The sequence below is a fragment of the Takifugu flavidus genome, chromosome 16 (genome assembly GCF_003711565.1).
Source record: "Takifugu flavidus isolate HTHZ2018 chromosome 16, ASM371156v2, whole genome shotgun sequence".
Taxonomy (NCBI): Eukaryota; Metazoa; Chordata; class Actinopteri; order Tetraodontiformes; family Tetraodontidae; genus Takifugu; species Takifugu flavidus.
Genome location: NC_079535.1, coordinates 3,092,305 through 3,111,139, shown reverse-complemented (window position 1 = coordinate 3,111,139; position 18,835 = coordinate 3,092,305). Strand labels below are relative to the sequence as shown.

General features: G+C 46.4%; 4 protein-coding genes across 7 annotated transcripts; all 4 read left to right on the top strand.

Moving 5' to 3' along the window:
* Nucleotides 1-384: 384 nt before the first annotated feature.
* lgals3a (lectin, galactoside binding soluble 3a) lies at nucleotides 385-3,991 on the top strand. Of its 2 annotated transcripts, XM_057058657.1 has the most exons (6): nucleotides 385-552; nucleotides 938-955; nucleotides 1,042-1,758; nucleotides 2,275-2,363; nucleotides 2,626-2,782; nucleotides 3,246-3,991. In XM_057058657.1, exons 2-6 carry the CDS (start codon nucleotides 941-943, stop codon nucleotides 3,399-3,401), a joined length of 1,134 nt encoding a protein of 377 aa, XP_056914637.1. In that variant the 5' UTR covers nucleotides 385-552; nucleotides 938-940; the 3' UTR covers nucleotides 3,402-3,991. The 2 variants fall into 2 exon arrangements, with proteins under 2 accessions (XP_056914637.1, XP_056914639.1); XM_057058659.1 differs by lacking the exons at nucleotides 2,275-2,363; nucleotides 2,626-2,782; nucleotides 3,246-3,991 and adding an exon at nucleotides 1,915-2,113.
* A 296-nt stretch (nucleotides 3,992-4,287) lies between these two features.
* synj2bp (synaptojanin 2 binding protein) lies at nucleotides 4,288-6,623 on the top strand. The gene is made up of 4 exons (XM_057058714.1): nucleotides 4,288-4,494; nucleotides 4,940-5,076; nucleotides 5,154-5,249; nucleotides 5,487-6,623. Exons 1-4 carry the CDS (start codon nucleotides 4,440-4,442, stop codon nucleotides 5,628-5,630), a joined length of 432 nt encoding a protein of 143 aa, XP_056914694.1. The 5' UTR covers nucleotides 4,288-4,439; the 3' UTR covers nucleotides 5,631-6,623.
* A 540-nt stretch (nucleotides 6,624-7,163) lies between these two features.
* On the top strand, nucleotides 7,164-13,278 carry LOC130539922 (deubiquitinase DESI2). Of its 2 annotated transcripts, none has more exons than XM_057058691.1 (5): nucleotides 7,164-7,984; nucleotides 10,176-10,248; nucleotides 10,678-10,771; nucleotides 10,843-10,984; nucleotides 11,064-13,278. In XM_057058691.1, exons 1-5 carry the CDS (start codon nucleotides 7,946-7,948, stop codon nucleotides 11,352-11,354), a joined length of 639 nt encoding a protein of 212 aa, XP_056914671.1. In that variant the 5' UTR covers nucleotides 7,164-7,945; the 3' UTR covers nucleotides 11,355-13,278. The 2 variants fall into 2 exon arrangements, with proteins under 2 accessions (XP_056914671.1, XP_056914672.1); XM_057058692.1 differs by having other exon boundaries at nucleotides 7,170-7,984; nucleotides 11,115-13,278.
* An 875-nt stretch (nucleotides 13,279-14,153) lies between these two features.
* Nucleotides 14,154-18,386, top strand: srsf5a (serine and arginine rich splicing factor 5a). Of its 2 annotated transcripts, XM_057058672.1 has the most exons (8): nucleotides 14,154-14,313; nucleotides 15,233-15,364; nucleotides 15,444-15,514; nucleotides 15,689-15,820; nucleotides 15,901-15,970; nucleotides 17,156-17,229; nucleotides 17,298-17,402; nucleotides 17,487-18,386. In XM_057058672.1, exons 2-8 carry the CDS (start codon nucleotides 15,239-15,241, stop codon nucleotides 17,791-17,793), a joined length of 885 nt encoding a protein of 294 aa, XP_056914652.1. In that variant the 5' UTR covers nucleotides 14,154-14,313; nucleotides 15,233-15,238; the 3' UTR covers nucleotides 17,794-18,386. The 2 variants fall into 2 exon arrangements, with proteins under 2 accessions (XP_056914652.1, XP_056914650.1); XM_057058670.1 differs by having other exon boundaries at nucleotides 17,298-18,386.
* Nucleotides 18,387-18,835: the final 449 nt, after the last annotated feature.

Genomic DNA, 18,835 nt, shown 5'->3' with positions numbered 1-18,835 from the left:
CCCCTTTCCCATTATAACATTATAACGACCCTCACTCAATTCTGTGGTCTGTTGTGTATTTAGAATTTCATCACAAAATTTCTTGAAATTTAACTACTCTCATACATTGTTTTCTCTCTTTTAGTATGAAAACCAAAATTGTTTTTCCTATTTATCTTCTTGGTTTAACATCAAATATTATATTAAACTATAACAATTACATATTTATTCACCATAGTAAATCTACTACTACTACTACTACTACTACTACTACTACTACTACTACTACTAATAATAATAATAATAATAATAATGCATTTTGTCCAACTTTTTTTACGTGTGCTGCGTGCCTTTCCGTCATGGCCCCGCCCACCTTGTCCCATACGTCATCGCTGTGGCGCGTGTACCCTCTCTTCCGTTTTTAGGAGAGTTGTAGTTTTCTTTAGCAGTTAGCTCTGTTGGTTAGCCTGCTACTCTGCTTTCGATAGGGGGAAAATTAGCAAGCTAACTTGCCACCGGACAAACCTTCACTTTTTCCAGCTATTATCCGAGAGGAGTCCGTCTACTGGCGAGGTAGCGCGATTTCATGTTTATTTTTTTTTACCACTTAATGTTTTTGGCAGCACGGAGCAAACAGAAATAAACGAGCTAATCATCTGAAGGCTGTTTTAAGACTTAGCCGCTGTTAGCCAGGTCGGCAACTATATAACATCAGACAACTGTTGTTAAACAACTACATGCTGGCAGCTGAAATCACTGTGTGACTCGTCGTTATAATAATTAATTTGATCAAGCTGCTTCTGCTGATATTATGTTTGTTCCTGGTCTTCAGCGGAGGAAATGGAAACATTTACTCAGCTATTACTCAAACCTTCTGTGTGACACGCCTTCCTGTGACAGCTTCTTGTATTACTTAAATGTATACCATGTCTAATAGCTATATTTATATGCCTTTTAGGTCATGTCGGATTTCTCGGTGAGTTTTCTGCAAACCCAGAATAAGAGTGTATCATTGTTGTAGTTGATTTCTCGCAGTTGTCACCTCTTTGCGTTCTTCTTTAGCTGGCAGATGCATTAGCAGATGACAGCCCAAGCCAGGCTAAAAAAGTAGGGAACACTAATCCCACCGCTCCTGCTGGGAACCCATCAGCTCCTACAAATCCAGGATGGCCAGGTTCAGCGCCTGGAGCACCCACCCAGCCCTCTGCTCCCTGTGACTTTGGTGGATCATCCGGGCCAGGAGCTCCAGGACAGCTCCCATTTCACTCTGGTCCTGGGGCACCAGGGCAGTACCCTGGACCTCCTTCAGCTCCTGGCGGATTTCCCCCTGGGCCTGGGATTCCAGGGCAGTATCCACCAGGAGCCCCAGGGCAGTTCCCCTCCAGTCCTGGAGCCCCTGGGCAGTTTCCTGGGCAGTTTCCTGGGCAGTTTCCTGGGCAGTATCCACCTGAAGGAGCTCCAGGACAGCTACCTGGTGGCCCAGTCCCCTATCCAACTGGACCGTTTCCTTCTGGCCCAGGAGCTCCTGCTGGGCCCTACCCCAATGTACCTTTCCCTGGAGGCGGAGAAGGGATGTATGGACCAGGTGGTCCTGGTGCATTCCCTCCACCCGACCCGTCTGCCTTTTCTGCATTCCCTGCTGGAGGTTTTCCACCCTTACCCACTGGATCATGGGGCCCACCTGCAGGTGGAGGATTCCCTCCGGCCCCAGGCCCTTTTGGTCCAGGCCCAGGGCCTATGGGTCCATATGGGGGCCCAGCAGCTCCTGGAGGCATGTTGGTGAGTCCCTCTCAGTTATTTTCCTGCAGGATGCTTTCAGGCTGGGCTGCTTTTCCATTTCTTTCATTTCCTCTTGGGCTCTGCAGGGGTGCCGCACATAATCAAACTGAATCAATATGCAAAAGTAGTTATCAAACATTCATTTTTGTCTTTCAGCCCAGATATTTCCCACCATATAATTGAAAGCAATGAACTCAGCTTTTGGGTGGAACAAGGACAGCCCCGCCTGAATCCATGTTAATGCCACGATGAATGCAGCAACGGTTTTCCCCACATTGCCTTGGCTCCTGATTATTATTCATTTGCACAGCATCAGTTTTGTACACTCGCTGCATGATTAAACTGTTAAACCCTCGCTGTTGTCTTTTACTTGCATCAACAAGATGAACGCTCAGGAGTTGGTGGCTCAACAGGCTCAAAGTTTAAAATAATGCTTAACTGAAAGTTCCTTCTTTATCACATCAGGTTCAGGATATTGGTGATAAAATATCAGTAATTTCTCTTCGGCCCCCACAGATGCTGCCCTTTGATCTTCCTCTTCATGCTGGAATTCTGCCACGACTTTTAATCACAATAGTCGGGGAGCCGGTTCCTGGTGGGGACAGGTAGAGTAACAACCCTTTCATTCTGCTTCCGTGGATGTCAGGCTCAGTCCTTTGGTCTGTGGATATTACTGATTAACCTCAGCTATGAGTGTGCACGCGCTCATACCAGGGCGCACGCTACGGCGGCCCTGAAGGACCAAACGCGCCTGCGTTTCGCCCTGCGTGCCGTGAGCTGTCGCTGCATTTTGGCTGCTGTCGGTCACAAATAGGATTGACAGGATCCAATTGTGTAAGGGTGTTTGCCCCTTTTTCTGTCTCGCAGGTTCCAGGTTGACTTCATCAAAGGCCCAGATGTCGTCTTTCACTTTAATCCTCGATTCCACGAACAGACAATTGTGAGGAACTCCAGTCTGGGTGGATGCTGGGGGCCGGAGGAGCGGGAGGGAGGATTTCCCTTCGTTCAGGGACGCCGCTTTGAGGTGAATTATCCCTGGCGCGCACAAACCAAAAGTGTGTGTGTGTGTGTGTGTGTGTGTCCTTGTACATTGCTTGCAAGGACCAAAGTGCATTTTACCTGCAAGGTGAGGATGGAGTTGCATAAGGGTCCTCACAAAGATAGAAGGTGAAGGATGTGTGTTTTATTCACACTTTACAGTGGTTCCAAGCACATGTGTTTCCTGTTTATTGTATGTTTACTTTATGAACTTTGATATTTGCACGATGCTTAAATCAGCAATTAAAAACTAATTGACTATTGTAAATTAATAAACCTTAAAACGAGAGGGTTTAAGACATCTAAAATGCTTTTTTATTCGGTCATAGAGGAACTGATAATGTTCAGTGCTTCACAACACACCCTAATTCATTTTGGAGCAGAAGCTATTGATTTGCCTTTGTTGCAAACGCCAGCTCCGATCTCTGATGTCTGCTTTTACGCCGTAGCTGAAGATCCTGGTGGAGGAGGACATGTACAAGGTGGCGGTGGACGGCACCCACCTGCTGGAGTACGAGCACAGAGTGGGTGGGATGGAGGACGTGACCCTGGTGCGGGTGGAGGGGGACGTGGCGCTGTACAGCGCGGCGCCCAGCATGATCTGAGCTCTGGGCTGTGGAACCTGCAGCGGAGACCCCGGTCCCAGTTTAAGCTCCTCGGGTTCCCTCGATGGAGTTTTTGAGGCACGAAAACGAAACAATAAAAAAAATGTCATTTATCACCGAGCAGATGGCAGATGAATCCAGGTCTGCACCCAGTAGTCCTGGACTTTTTCTACTGGTTTCATTCTGGCTCGCCAGTCACAATCCAGCTTGTTTTATGAGGTAATCAAAAGACCTCCTTTAGGTAACGCTAATTTATACATAGTGAAGGAGAAAATAGGCCGAGTGGAGCACATCTGAGTGACCTGATCATGAGTCCCATCAGCACTTTGTTTTATAATCCGATCATTTTTAATCACAGTATTGACAAACCTCTGTAGTTTCTCTCACTCCATCTCTCTCTCTCTCTCTCTCTTATTAACAGAAAAGGCCGATGGTGACGTTTCTAACTATTTATTCTGACTTTAAACTCAGAGTGAGTTTATGCTGAAGTCTTTAACAGTGAAAATAAAAACCAGTAAGGTTCTGGTCTTTGATTTAGTTGCCAAACAATATTTTGAAATTGTCTCATAAATAAAGGCTGTAATAAAGAATTAATGATGTCGGGATGTTTTTTTTGTTATTATTAATAGATTTTCACATATTTTTCTTGTCACCAGTCTATTTTACACTGTGGTAAATGGTTTGTGTCACAAACAATTCCTTCAGTGTAGCTCAAAATGACAGGATAAAACGGGTATTTTGAATACTAAAAGACAGTTTTAAAGGAATGCTGAGCTGCTGCTACGCTTCAGAATAATGAACAGGGATTCACGCCTGTGGTTGGACCTGGAATTAGTGAATTAGTGAATGAACCTTTTGCTCTCATCGTCCGCGTCCTGTCAAAGTTCTGCCTGCAGTTCTCGTCCGAGCCGCCAGGGGGCAGCGCAGACACCAACCCGCGCAGCATGAAGAAGGAAGCTAATCGAAAGTGTTCAATGAGTTACGATAAATAGTTTCTCTCCCAGCGGCTTTGTGGATCCATCCTGGTGCCTCCGCACAATGAACGACTCTGCGACCACCGTGGAGACCATTAAGCTGAAGCGGGGACCCACAGGTAAAACCTTGGTTTAGGAGCCTTGACGCGTCGTCCGCGGGTCGCACCGTTAGCGGCTACGTAGCAGTAAAAGTCAACGCGGTCAAGCTAACGGCTAATTTAAGTGAAAGCTGAAACAAACTTCATCCATGCGTGTTCTGTCGAGGTGTGAAATGTATGAGAATGAAGTCAAGGGGTCTTCTAGGTTGTTGCCTCAACGCTGGGGTTAGAGATGAGAGTTTAATCCGATGTGCTTCAGCCTTTTGGTCCAAATCCTTTTAGTGACATTCATTTTTGGCCTCCCAGCCTGGAGCCAGAGAAGCTAATTGATTTGATGGAATGATCATAAATGGCATTGTCTGATGGTGGGATCTGTCTTTGAAAACACATCTGAGCAACAGGACTCTCCAGCATGCAGCATTGCTCCGAACCTCCCAGTTTGATGGGATCATTTTTATTCTTCCAGGTTTGGGATTCAACATAGTTGGAGGTGTTGACCAGCACTATGTTGCCAATGACGCCAGCATTTATGTGTCCAAAATTAAAGAAGATGGAGCTGCAGCTTTGGATGGCAGGCTGCAGGAGGGGGACAAGATCCTGTCGGTAAGACGCGACTGGAAATCCATGTCACCTGCAGTGAAAGTCCCTGTAACTGGGCTGATATCACATTTGTGGTGCAGATCAATGGAATCTGGCTGAAGGACCGGGAACACAGACACGTGGTGGATCTATTCAAGACGGCAGGGGAGGACGTGGAGCTCTGTGTTCAGAAAAAGGTAGGAGGCAGGGCTTCATTTTCCCTGTTCTGTGGTCTGAACTGCAGCTTCGGGCTACATATACGATGTAGAAACATCAGATCACGGCCGGGAACTTAAACCCAACTAGGAAGGTTGTTTTCAGACACAACCTGCTTTTCTTTCATGCCAGAGTGTAATCTGAAGCATTTTTAAAGATTTGATCTGTTGTTTACCTGCGTGAAAACCTTCTGTGGTGTTTTGTTGTTGTTTTTTCAGGTTCACAATATCTCAACCGAACCAACAAACTCAGAACCAGAGCCCAAGTCCTCTGTGTCATCTCTGCAAATCCTGACAGTTTTAGGGGCAGCTGCGGCGGTTCTTGCGTTCATTTACTTGAGGCGGTCTAGAAAGGACTTTTAACGCAAGGTGACGTCTGTTATTTTAAACGTTGCTGAAAGGAACAAACTCACAGTTGTAGACTTTATTTTTCCTGATTGGTGAGCGATACCTACTCTCCTGACAACCTCTCCGTCTACTGTTGAATGTAAACGAGACGTTCCTGCCGCTGGGCTGGGCTCGGGCACTGGGACGCTCCCCGTGCACACTGGGACAATCCTTTCCCATCCTCCAGTCGGGTTCTTCATCCCGGTCGGGCTGCTCATGTTGGCTGCAATTAATCCAGATTTCCTTACTGTCAGAATGTCCTTTGAAATTCCCAGATTGAGTCCCACAGGCACTTTTATCCGGTGACAGATTCACTAAAGTTACTCATGTGTGGGCGGGGGGGGGGGGGGACTATTTCCAGCAGCGGATCAATACATGTTTGTCACTCTGGCCAGTGTTTCGGGTGCCATAGTCTTAAAATGAATTCTAGATTATATATTTATAAAGTGAAACAGGGTCAGGTGATTATTGACAAAATTAGAAATATCGGATTTGATACTAAAGACCAATCACTGGGCGTCACATGATCACTGAGGATGACCCTTTCACTTATGCAGGACAGATAAGATGAATCGCGTGATTGGCAGCTTATCTTTAATCGCGAAGGAGTCCGAGACGATGTTCTCGTTTCGGACGTTCCCCTCGACGACGGCGACCGTGCCGCGCGCCCTCGGGACAGAAACCCAGATTTACACCATTTCCCGTTTTTGTGAAGGATCATGTAAGCCAGTGAGCGTCACCTCAAGAGTTTATCTGCAGGTTTATTATTTTTTTGCACTAGCCACGATCGTTAAACCAGGGTCACGTGAGTGTCGGAGCGCTGGTCGGCCTGGGAGCGTCCGTCAGCAGCTCGTCTGTCAATGACTCAGAGAGATGGTGAATTGGTGAACGTTGCTTAGAAGCACTAAAATATGCAAATGCTGTTTTATATCCAAGAACCTGCTGTAATAAAGGTGATGATGAACCGGCCTCTTTTGATTTATTTACGCCCTCTTTATTCCAGATGGTCTCATTAAATTATTTTAACCTTAAATTTTAGGGATTTGATACAAATTACTGAGCATTATTATACCTGTCAAGTTAACCTGATTAAGCAGGACCGGAAGCCTTTATCCTGCTTTCAAAATAAAAGCTGTGACTCGTTTGCGTCTTTAAAATCACACTTGACGTCATTTAAGTAAATCTCTAGATTAGCCATGTTAGGTGATAGGATAGAGCCCAGATCTATGACGGCTAGACCACGAATTAATGACATTATTGGATGGTTCTGTATTGGTAACGTCCCACCTGTGGCAGCTTGTGATGGGAACGTTCTTTTTCCATATATAATGTTCCAGTAATTGACACATGAATCAAAATAAAGAACATTTTCATTAAAGTGGGGACTGGTCAGTCTCCATAGCGAATAAAAAAATAACGTTTCTTTATGTGATTAAGCTGATTTTGCTCCCAGAGAGGTGAGAAAGTTTTAGGCAGGAAAAGTAAACGCGTGCGTGCGTGCGTGCGTGCGTGCTGAGCCTCCTGCAGCAGCATCACCGTCTCCATCAGCTGGTGGAGGATGCTGCCTCGGAGCCGCAGATGATGTCATGTAACGCTTCAGTCCGGCCACAGGAGACAGACGGAGCGCAGCCGCGCCACGACGGCCTCCCATCTGCCCCCCTCTCATCCGGAGAGCCCGCATCGGCGGATTTCCAGGGCTCCGTTCGGGAGTCATGTCGCGGAGCTTTGGGCCGAGCGGCCGCGGTTGCTGGAGGAAGCAGGCGGACAGTAGAAGCATCGGACGGGGGAGCTGCTAGAGCCGAACTTGGAGCAACCCTCCACCACCGGCATCACCTCCGGCTGCATCCAGCGAAAATCAGCGGGGCTGAGGAGGACCAGCCCCGCCGCTCCAGCTCCGTCCCCCGGGGGGACATGGGCCGCCGCGCCGCCGCAGCCCTCCGCTCTGCGCCCGCGATGACAGCCGCGCTGCCGCCTCATGTCAGCACTTGTAGGCCTCTGGGTCACATCACCGTCTGATGCTAAATTCTGAGGGATTATTGCGGCTCTTTCGCTCAGATACCCGGGATCAAGCTGCCTCTCCACTCATTTTCGCCTCCATCGCTGCTGGAATCAGTTTTATGCCCGCTGAAATCTGGCCGGAGCTTCATTTGACACTTCACTGGCTTTCCTGCCCGGCGGTCATCTCCCTGCGGGGGGGAGTGAGGACCTGCGGCCTGCCCGCTGCATGTGGAGCTCCTGACGGCCATCAGACGTGGAGGGTGGGGACGTTCTTCCCAGCTGGGGTTTGAGCCATGGCCAATGAACCGGTCATCCTGAACGTGTACGACATGGTAAGATATTATGTCACCACAAACTGGAGGTAAATATTGGGTCTGGCCCCTTTAGCTCCACTTTATAGAGTAGCGGTGCCTGTTTTTCAAGTGTGTCTGCATTTTCAAGCTCATAATGAACCAGTGATGCTCAGGAATTAATGTTTGAGCCCTTTTAAAATGTTTGTTTTGCTATTTTGCACACGGCGGCCATTTTTGATTTACCAGGAGTTAAAAGAGGCAGAAAAGTTGAAAGAAAAAAAAGCATTTATCTTATTTATCTTGGCCCTTTACCGGTCACCACTCCACTTGCCTCATGTAGGTTTTAGAATGATCCCATCCTGCACCCCCACACTGGCAGACGAGTGAGCCCCCTCGTTCTGCCCACCGCCTGTCTTATGCAACATGTTGCTGTAATCCAACTCACAGTGGAGCCAAACATTGTCAGCACATTGTATAACATCGACAAACCTACGACTTATTTCACATTATGTTTGTTAAATTGCAAATTTTTCACATTATTCCTCAAAACCTGTAAATAAATGTTAATGTAAACAGATAAACTGCAGGGGCAGCACTTCCTGTCACATGATCTACAGGGCCCAGGCTCTTTTAATTGCCCTTTGACCTTTGCAGATCCCACCAGGCCCTCAAAAACACAGTCTCCAAGGCCAGTAGATGCTGCAAAAATCACATGTGTGATGTTGGAGAGATATTCTTGTCTTTAAAACATTTTATGAACATAAGAAAACTGGTTCTGACCATGTAAATAAACTGTAGTTGCTGAATTGTAGCTTTTATGCACAAGAAAAACACTCAAACAATCCCCGTTTGAGCCCATAGGTGCGCTATAGTGTCCCAAATTGTTAAAATAATCCTTCAAAATTATACAAAACTGAATTTCTTGATTAAAAAAAACTTCAGAATTGCATGTTACAGATGTTGGACACTCCTCGGTGCTCTGGATAAAGGGGAGAGAAGGATGAAAAGGTGCTTTTTTGTGGAGAACTCCAGCCTCCGCTGCCCAGAGAGGCTGCAGCCAGCCAGGGCTGATGAGGGGATCGATCGGTGTGACTGACGCTGGCTGCAGAGGAGGCTGCACGGACGGTTACATCAGCGCTGGGTGATTCTGGGAAACGGGACGCTCGAGTTTCTGCCAGCAGCGGAAGCAGCGTGCACAGAAACGCTCCAGATTTCTGTAGACTGACTCAGAACGGCGGCCCTCCAGCCTGTCTCCGCTGCTGCTGCTGAGCCCAAACAGGATCAGAAACATGAGACGTCTCTGTTGCACAGAGAGACGGTGGATGTGCTTTTTTTATTGTAAACCTGCTCCATTATTAATAGAGGACATCTGTGGCAGCGCGAGAAGCTCTTAGCGTGTCCCTCGGGGGTGTCAGAGGGCGCCGATGAATCGTGGAATAAATAATCTCCCCACTGACACGAATGTTTCCCTTCAACAAAAACCCTCCTGATCCGGCCTTTCCTGCAGGCTTGGATTTCACCAGCGCAGCTCTGGAACCCAGCAAGCGCATCATGTGAGCGTCAAAGGTTCTGTTATCTAACCCGCTTTGTTCTGGCGGAGACAGCAGGCGTAGCAACGAGGAGCAGAGCAGCAGCACCATGTCTGTGCAGAACACTGAAATAAAGTCCAAGTTAGCGCGTATGCTAATTTCAACCGCAGCAACAGGAACGTCCTCGTACAAGTGGTGCTTATTAAATGTGAACCTTTTGATGGGTAATGAGATGTTTACTGGGTTGTGCTTGTCGGCAGCAATCTGAATCTCTCTAATGTCCGTCTCTGAAGCTGGCATTTGGTTTGTCCATTCTGGGCTACCGTAGCCAAATGACTGATTTAGCCAGAGAGCATTTCCCAGCAGATTGATACCAGAAAATGATGATTTATGACAGATTCTGACTCCTGTTATTGTAAAATTTGGTGGTTCTTTCAGCACATTTGTAGTATTTGCTTGTATTTTTCTCGTGAGACCTTCAGTCCCCTGGCTGCACCTTTAAGTGCTGCGTATTAATGATTGATATGCGATTGCACAGCCGTAAATCCTCAGACTTGTGCAGCTGTAAGCACATCTGCACTCTTTATGGTGCTCATGATGGTGTTTTCTAGTCTGCAGTGATGATCCTTTTTCATGTCTGACACATTTAGTACCTATTGATCCTAAATGGATTCTCTCTCTCTCTCTCTCTCTCTCTGCAGTACTGGATCAATGAATACACGTCCACTCTGGGTATTGGAGTCTTTCATTCAGGCATTGAGATTTATGGAAGAGGTAAGACTTTTATTTCTTTTAATTGTGAGAATCTTCTTTTTCAGACTCAAATGAAATGCCTGCTTTTTAAAAATGGATTCTTAATAGCATGACCCCATTTCTCTTCGTTGAGTCACCACTGACTCAGTTTGCATGTATGTGTGTGCGCGTGTTTGTGTGTGTGTGTGTGTTTGTGTGTGTGTGTGAGGCAGAGAAACAACACAGAACTATTATCCATTTGTAGACTATAGAGTAGAATACAACGGCTAAATGCTTTAGCAGCTAAATTGCTAACAGCGTGCAGCTGTTGTTCCGCTCGTGTAAACAGGACACAGACGGACCCGTAATTATCCGAGTCAGTGATTTAAACACAGTGATTAATCACTTGCTTCTCTGTGATTACGGTCGCCTCCACTTGTTTGTTTAACCTCTGCTTTGTCACCCCTGCAGAATTTGCATACGGGGGTCACCCCTACCCCTTCAGTGGCATCTTTGAGATCAACCCCGGCAACGCAGCCGAACTGGGAGAGACCTTCAAGTTCAAGTGAGTCTTGTTGGAGCTGGCAGGTACACAGCGCCGAGGCCACCCGCCCATCTTTTGTCCTCTCCAAACAGGGAGGCCATCGTGCTGGGCACCACGGACTTCACGGAGGAGGACATCGATAAAATCATGGAGGAGCTTGGCAAAGAGTTTCGAGGCAGCGCCTACCACCTGATGCACAAAAACTGCAACCACTTCTCCTCCTCGCTGTCCGAGGTCAGTCACAGACCACCGCTAGATGCTGCTGTGAGAATAGTGTTGTGAAGGCACCTCCTGTCATCTGGTTTGGTTTCAGTGGGATCAGCACAGCCTGCTTCCTTTTTGTTATCTCGCACATTTTTTGCAGTTGCTGTGTGGGCGAGAAATCCCCCGCTGGGTCAACAGGCTGGCCTACTTCAGCTCCTGCATCCCCTTCCTGCAGAGCTGCCTCCCCAAGGAGTGGTTGACCCCGGCGGCCCTGCAGAGCCACATCAGCCTGGGCCTCCACAAAGACGAACGCAACGATTCAAGCGACGACGAGCCCTCCTCTCCGTCCGGAGCGGCGGCCACCGGCTCCTCCCACAGCTGTCGCCACACGAGAGTCTGAACTCGCCAACAAAAACGTCCTGACCTCTGCCGGGGGGGCGGTCGGCTTCAACAACCACCTGACCTCATACTGTCCTCTGAGTAAAGAGGCAGGAAACAAAGACGTCCCGGTTCCAGAGGAATCCTTCGGGTTTTTCGACAACTGGACATGGGGCTTTTCCTGCACACTCGATTTCAGATTCACAGAGCTTGATTCAGACGTTCTGGGTCTTTTTCTTGAACTTTTAAACCTTTGTTAGCCTTGTTCCCTGCCCTGCCTTCAGAGCTGCTTTTGTAGAGTAACTTGATATACACCCGAGGCTTCTTATCCTGAATTTAATCCACTCGATTTCAACTGATTCTCTCCCAAAAGCCTCTTCGTGGCCTTCAGTTGATATTAATGACTGCTCTCTGTACCTGAGGAGCACAAGGGTTGAAATGATTTGGCTGATTTTCAAATTGAATTCAAATCAAAATTTTGCATGTGGAGAGAGTTTTCAAGAAGGCAACACTTGTCGTGGAGTGTTTCTCATCCCCGTTCCATTTTGAAGGTGAACCTGTCCTCCCCCAGGTCTTGTTTTTACTGTGAACCGCCTGTTATGGAGGGTCAATATTGTTTTATTTCAGGAGCTTTCCTGCAGCTCCAGGCTGGATTGTGTTTGCGGTGAACGTCCCAGAGGCACAAACACACAGAAAGTCATGTTAATACAATATCAAGTCTCGACTTTAATACCTAGTGGGGATCTTTTGTCAGTACCTTGGTAAAAAATGGGCTTCACAGTATAAAAAAGCTCCCAAGCTAAACAGTTCCTTTTAAAGCTAATGTGCAAAGAAAAATAGAAAACTTTAAAATTTAAACTTTCAGATTGTAGCAGCTAATACAACCAAGAGTTGTTTTTTTTAATTTAATAAATTATTGGTGACACTTGACCACTATCATATTTGTCCAGGTAGTTCGCCTAACTTAGCATTTCAAGACACAACTGTTAAACTTTGTTCACATACAAATTCAAGAATTAAACTTGACACCCAGAGGAGCCGATAAAAACTTTAAATTCTTATTCGATTTGGCATTTAATGGGAGTTCTATTCTAGGTCTTGCCTATCCCTGGTTGGATAAGCTATAGCTATACTGAGCTAACCAGCCCATAGTCCTGTGTCATATTTGTGTCATATAAGAGCATAGACAGAACTTGTGATTAATATGAAAACAAACCTTTTGATAAGTTTGCTTTAGCTCCAAACCTACTTGACAAGCCCAGTGATGATGATCATTATAATCATAAGGACGCAGGTGATTTACCCTCCCCGTCCCTCCTGCTGTGTTAAAGGACTCTTTCTCAGGAAGGAAAACACAACCGAAATATGCCGATTAAAAGAAAGTGCAAAATAACCATTGAGTTCTCCATCTAAACAAGGGTTTTGGTCTTATTTATATTTATGCTTCACCAAGGGTATTGTATTAAGATTTTGGTATATTTTCTGTCGGTTACAGCTGTACAGTGATCAGTATTCCTGTATTTGACACTTTCTACAGAGCTGACCAGGTATTTTTTCTATGGTACCGTGTCAACCTTAACCCCATGATCCCTTTTCCTAACCCGAGACAACAACGATATAGTGCTAGAATAAAAAACTGGAACAGCAGATAAGTGGTTTTTTTTTTTTGCATCATTGGCACCGGTTATGTTTTGATACGGTGAAACAAATATAGTGACAGGCCTTATTTTCAGACTATAGGACCACATTATAGAGGAAACATGTATTTGATATTCTACCTCAAACCTAGAGCCATGATCTGAGGTTTCAGCCTCCAAAAAGAAAGTTTTCATCATCATGTTGCTTGTGGGGGAATGTTGGATCGTTGACCAATAATAATAATAGACTGGCCTAAATTGGATACTGAATTGTTTACATGTCAGGTCAAAATAAATGCTTTCTCTTCATCTTTGGATGGAAATGGTTTTGATTGCAAAAAACAACAACAAAAAAAACAAAACTTTTTGATAGTGTAAAGAACATTACTTTTCCTAAATATGATACAATTCAAAACATTGAATTTATCATTGAACGTCTGAAACTAATGTTTTAGGACTTTTAGATCATTTTACTGAAGAACGATCCGATTCAGGTTCTTTTGAAAAGAAACCCCAAGATTCGCGTTTATTCCCCTGGACAATTGATAGACAATTAAATTAGAATACAGTACTTTCCACACCATGAGCGCCTTAACTGGCTTTTTATAGGTTTATTTTAATGACCGTGTAAAAGAAAATTATATTATTGCTCCGTAACAGCCCAAAATTGGCAGGGTAAATGCAGCAACACCTGTAGCGTGTCCAATTTAGCGGCTTTCTCGCTAAATCTGGCGACAAGCGGCTCCCAGGGGTCTCCAGCTGCAAACCCACCCATATGTGTAGTCCGTACTGCGCAAGCGCAACACCGCTGCGGCTGGCCCGGTGGCCACGTACCTGCATATGTTCAAAGGAGCTTTGATTGTAAACATCGTACTATAGAACTACGCTACATTGCGTAACTCCTGCCTAGACTACTGGTATCGATTAAACTCAACTAGAGTCAGCAGCGATCAAAGCTAATACAAATTGCAATGTAAGATATTAAAAAAGAAACCACTGGGCTTCTGCATCAATTGTTTAGGCTGCACGATGAAAACGTAACCACAGTATATTTTCCCAAAATATCCCAAAAAGTTAATTTGCCATTTTATAGCCCCTCCCACATTATTTATCTCGCCTTTACAATAACATGGAAACGTAAACTATGTAAATTTGGCGATGACGTCATGTCCGTTTTAGGACAGCCAATAGCGGCCGTCGTTGTTGGGGAGTTGGCTCCCCCCGCGAGGCACTCGTTCATTCGCCATTTTGATCTCGACAGTTAAAGGACGAGACTGAAGTTGGCGAAAACCAGCGTAGCAGACGGCAAAACAAAGAGTAATCGAGGCTAACAGAATCTCCAAGGTGAACGACAAATGCGAAATAATGCGTCACTTTTTATTGCGCTTAGAGGATTTGGGTGTTTTTCCGTGGTCGTTGGTGGCTAGCTCGCCTGTGCTAGCAGGAGTCGACCTCGAGGCGAACAGCAGCCATCATGGCACGAAAATAACAGGCCGAACCAACCTAACGCAGTTTAATCCATAATTGAACAAGAGTACAGTTTGGACGGACATATTTTGCGTTGTTTTTATTAACGTATATATTCCCATTGTTGGGGCGTGTTGCCGCAGCGAGAGCTGCTAGCTAGCATGCTACAACAAGGCCCGCCTCGTTGAATGATTCGATGGTTTCGGTGGTCATAATTTTAATAGAATAATATTGCTGATGTGACTAATCGACATGGTTTTGTATGGTCCACCAGGCCTTGATGTGATTAAAACGGGGATACACGTGCATCTTAATCTCAACTAAATTTTGGCTTTGCTTAATCGCGTCATTCGTCTTTAACGTATTTTTTCTACCGTTAAATCACACCCGCAGTGGTTCATTAAGTAATCGAAATGTAATAATTCTGGATGGGTCGACGAAATTAGTTAATCATCGTTGCACCGGGTCCCTGTGTGGCGGAGGCCCTGGACCCGCAACAATGCGGGTTGGAGGCCCGCCACGCATATTTCCTGTATGTGCTCAGCCCTGCGGTGGTGCACGGAAACCGTGCTAGAAAACATGGCTAGTCTATTGAATGTGGCACATTTTGTGGTTCCCTGCCATCGTTTTGTAGCTCTGGAAGCTGCTGTCGGTGCCTGTTTAGGCTCTCCAACCTCAAACATCGAAACTGGGTTCGGCCCAGTTTAACTGAGCCTCGGGCCTCACTGAAACCACTAGGATGTTATTGCACTTGTGGGTTAATGTTCACCAGATCTCCTGCTTCCACTTTCACCAGTTAACAATGAGTGGTTGCCGTGTTTTCATTGGCCACTTGAGCCCCCACGCCAGAGAGAGGGACGTGGAGAAGTTCTTCAAGGGATACGGACGCATACGGGAAATCAACTTGAAGAATGGATTTGGCTTCGTGGTGAGTCTCTGACCACTTGTCAGATACAGGCTTTGCACTTCTCCCGCTGTCTAATTTGTTACATTTAAAACCTCCTCAGGAATTTGATGACCACAGAGATGCAGATGATGCCGTTTATGAACTGAATGGCAAAGAGTTGTGCAGTGAAAGGTATAAAATTACTGCTTCCTTTCTTTTGAACCTTGTACTGTAAAAGCAAACTTGCAGTGTTTCCTTGTCACCATCACGTGCACACAGCATTTCAAGTCATTTATTGGTGGCAAAGTCCCGAAAAGACAGGCCGTCTCCGTTGGCGCCATGGCTGTAACGGCGCTTTCTTTTCAGGGTCACGATTGAGCATGCTCGCTCCAGGCGGGGCAGAGGTGGCGGCCCAGGAATGGGACGCTTTGGTGGTGGTGGTGGTGGTGGTGGGGGCGGAGGAGGAGGCTATCGGCCCTCTCGCAGCAGCGGACCCAGGTGAAGACAAGTTTTCTTTGTTGCCGTGGTCCAACTTGTTTCAGTTTTTTGTAAAACGCAGATTTCCTTTTTGTTTCCAGATACGGCCCTCCTGTTCGCACTGAGCACAGACTCATTGTGGAGAACCTTTCTTCGCGAATCAGCTGGCAGGTAAGGTTTCTTTATTACCTCTCAAAATCCACACCCCTCTGTCCTTTTTTAAGATTATGCTATAACATTCATTTGATCATGTGGCAGTCGATGCCTCATCAGATTATGTTAAAAAATGTTACTCCATGTTTTTCAAAAGTACATTTCAGCTGCTTGTGGGCATTCTAACAATCATTTAACTGTTTTTTAGCAGCTGCTCTGATATGGTCTCCTGTGTATCAGACGAATACATGCGCTCATCAGGTGTCAGAAGTGTCTAGCGCCCTCTCCTGGTTGTTTTTCTGAATAGTGTCCATTTGGTGCCTCTCCCTGCACGCAGTTGCCGCCGGTCTAAAGTCTTGGCTGGGCTCCATAGCGGGTGAAAATGGTCTAGCGCAGGATACGGTAGCCTTAGGAGGTCCGTAGCCCCAGTCTGGAGGTTCTGTGGGCTGGCATCCTCTCTCAAATCCACGGTCCCTACACTCTCCCATTTGGGTCTTTGTCTGTTGCTGATGGAGCTGGGGAAGGGTGTTGAGTTGGGAGCACACCCCTCCCCCTACTTGCTCTCTGGTGGTTCCTTACTTGTGGAGGCCGGATGCTGAGTCAAGGCCGAGGTCGTTTCTCAAGGGCTTAACACTGCATTGGTTCCCATTTGCTATTTGGACAAGTGGCTCTATGCTAATGTCTTCTTGGGTATGGAGCGGTAAGTAGTAAATACTCCTGTGATTGGGTTTTTAGGGATGGGTGGTGAACAGTTGCAGTCTCAAATGGGAAAGGGATCAATTTTACTGTCAGCACTTTTGCAAATTTAGTAGCAATTTAACCATAAATGCTAAAATCTAGAAAAGTTTTTTTTTCTTAAAACGATTGACCTGTAAAACACGCAGACACAAAATCAATCTTATTTAATGCTGCATTCAGAATCGGCTTCCATTTGCTGATAAAACTGCGTAACACATGTTGACCGCCTCATTATATTGCTTCAAATCTGTAGCTCATTAAAATAAACCAAATTAATGGGATCATAACTCTGGTCCACACTATATTTGTGCACATTCCAACCGCTGAAGAGGGATATTATTAGCTTTAAGCGTGATATTGTTCTGGTTTCTGTGCTCACATTTCTCCCTCCAGGTAAGACAAGGCTCTCTCAGGCACCTGCTGTTCCGTCCTGTGTCGCTAATGTAGCTCTCTGCTTTCCAACAGGACCTGAAGGACATGATGAGGAAAGCAGGTGAAGTTACCTTTGTGGACGCCCACAGGCCCAACAAAAACGAAGGGTGAGTCTTGCTCCTGTCGGCCAGACGCGTGTGGTGGCTCAGACTTGTGACGGCTGCGTCTGCTGCAGGGTGGTGGAGTTTGCCTCCCGCAGTGACATGAAGAGCGCCATCTCCAAGTTTGATGGGACAGAGCTGAATGGACGGAAGCTGAAGGTCTTTGAGGACAGCAGAAAGTCAGTTTCGCTCCCTGCCAACACATTTGAAACATGGTTCTTCTTCTTGTGCCGAATCTACAATGACGTCTTTACTCCCTGCAGCCACAGCAAGAGCCGCTCCCGCTCCAGAAGCTACTCCCGATCCAAGAGCCGCTCCAGGAGCCGCAACCGGTCCAGGAGCCGCTCCAGGTCCCTCAGTCGCACCCCAGAGCGGAAGTCATCAGGTGGGGGCAAGGCTGCCGGCAGGTCCCCCTCTAGGTCCAAGTCCCGCTCAAAGTCCCCGTCCAGGTCTCGCTCACGGTCCCCCCTCCCCGACCCAAACAAACAGTCCCGCTCACGTTCTCGCTCCCGGTCCAGGTCCCGGTCCCGCTCACGTTCTCGCTCCCCCTCAGCAGATAGCAAACACTGAGGCTGTCCGTCTGTCGGGCGTACAGACTGACAGCTGCTGGTGGTGGTGGCATTGGTGATCAGTCTTTTTAAATGAAGGGGAGAACATTTTACATGCCTTTTTTTTCCTTTTGAAATAAGATCTTGCGTCATTAATCTACTTTTTTTTTAAGTTTGTCTTTGTCAGGAGAAAAAGATTGACAATGATTGGCTCTTTTTAACCCCCCTTCGAGTGTGTGTAAAACCATCAGACTTGGGCCCTGTTCTGGCGCCACCCTTCCCCCCAGCACCCTGCCAGGATTGTTGGAACCATAAAATGTCACCGAGCAAGTTTGACGTGAGCTCTGGTATCGCCGTGAAACTGTGATTGTGCTTTTGTTGAGGTGTGTTGCGTTCACTGACCTGGCACGTAAACACCGGTCGGTGGTCTATTTCAGTTCTGTCTTGTGTAAAATCTCATTAAATGTCTTTTTTTTAAAACACTGCTGTATCACAATTTTGTTTCATGTTGCAGTTTTTTTTTTCATTTGTTTGCTGGAGCTTCTGCTCTGGTCTCAATTTCAGCAAGAGAAACTTCAGAAAGTTAATTTGATACTAATAAAATACATAACATCACTTCAGTTGTCCTGTGATGTGTAGATTAAGATGTGTCTGAAATTAGACCATTAATCCCACAGTAGTTACAAATGTATCCAAGGAAGCATCGATACATAAACTCGGATTAATATAATCCGTTTACAGATTAATTCTGTGCCGGTTTGAGGACCTTGAAGGCTGAATAATCCGGGTGTGTTGGCCGCCGAACCTGCAGCCCCCGGTCCAGACACCAGGGGGCGCCACCCGCCCAGACGCCTTAATACAACACAAAACGCCAACAAGAAGATGAATATGGATTGTGTAGCTAATTATCGCTAGCATGCTAACTGCGCGCCATAATAAAGTAACTTCCGGTAACCAGTGACTTATAGGTGATATTTGTTAATCACCTTTATTTTCGCTTTAGCTTTGATTCACACACACGCGCGCGCGCGCGCTCGATGTGGACGACGTGATGCTAATTAAAG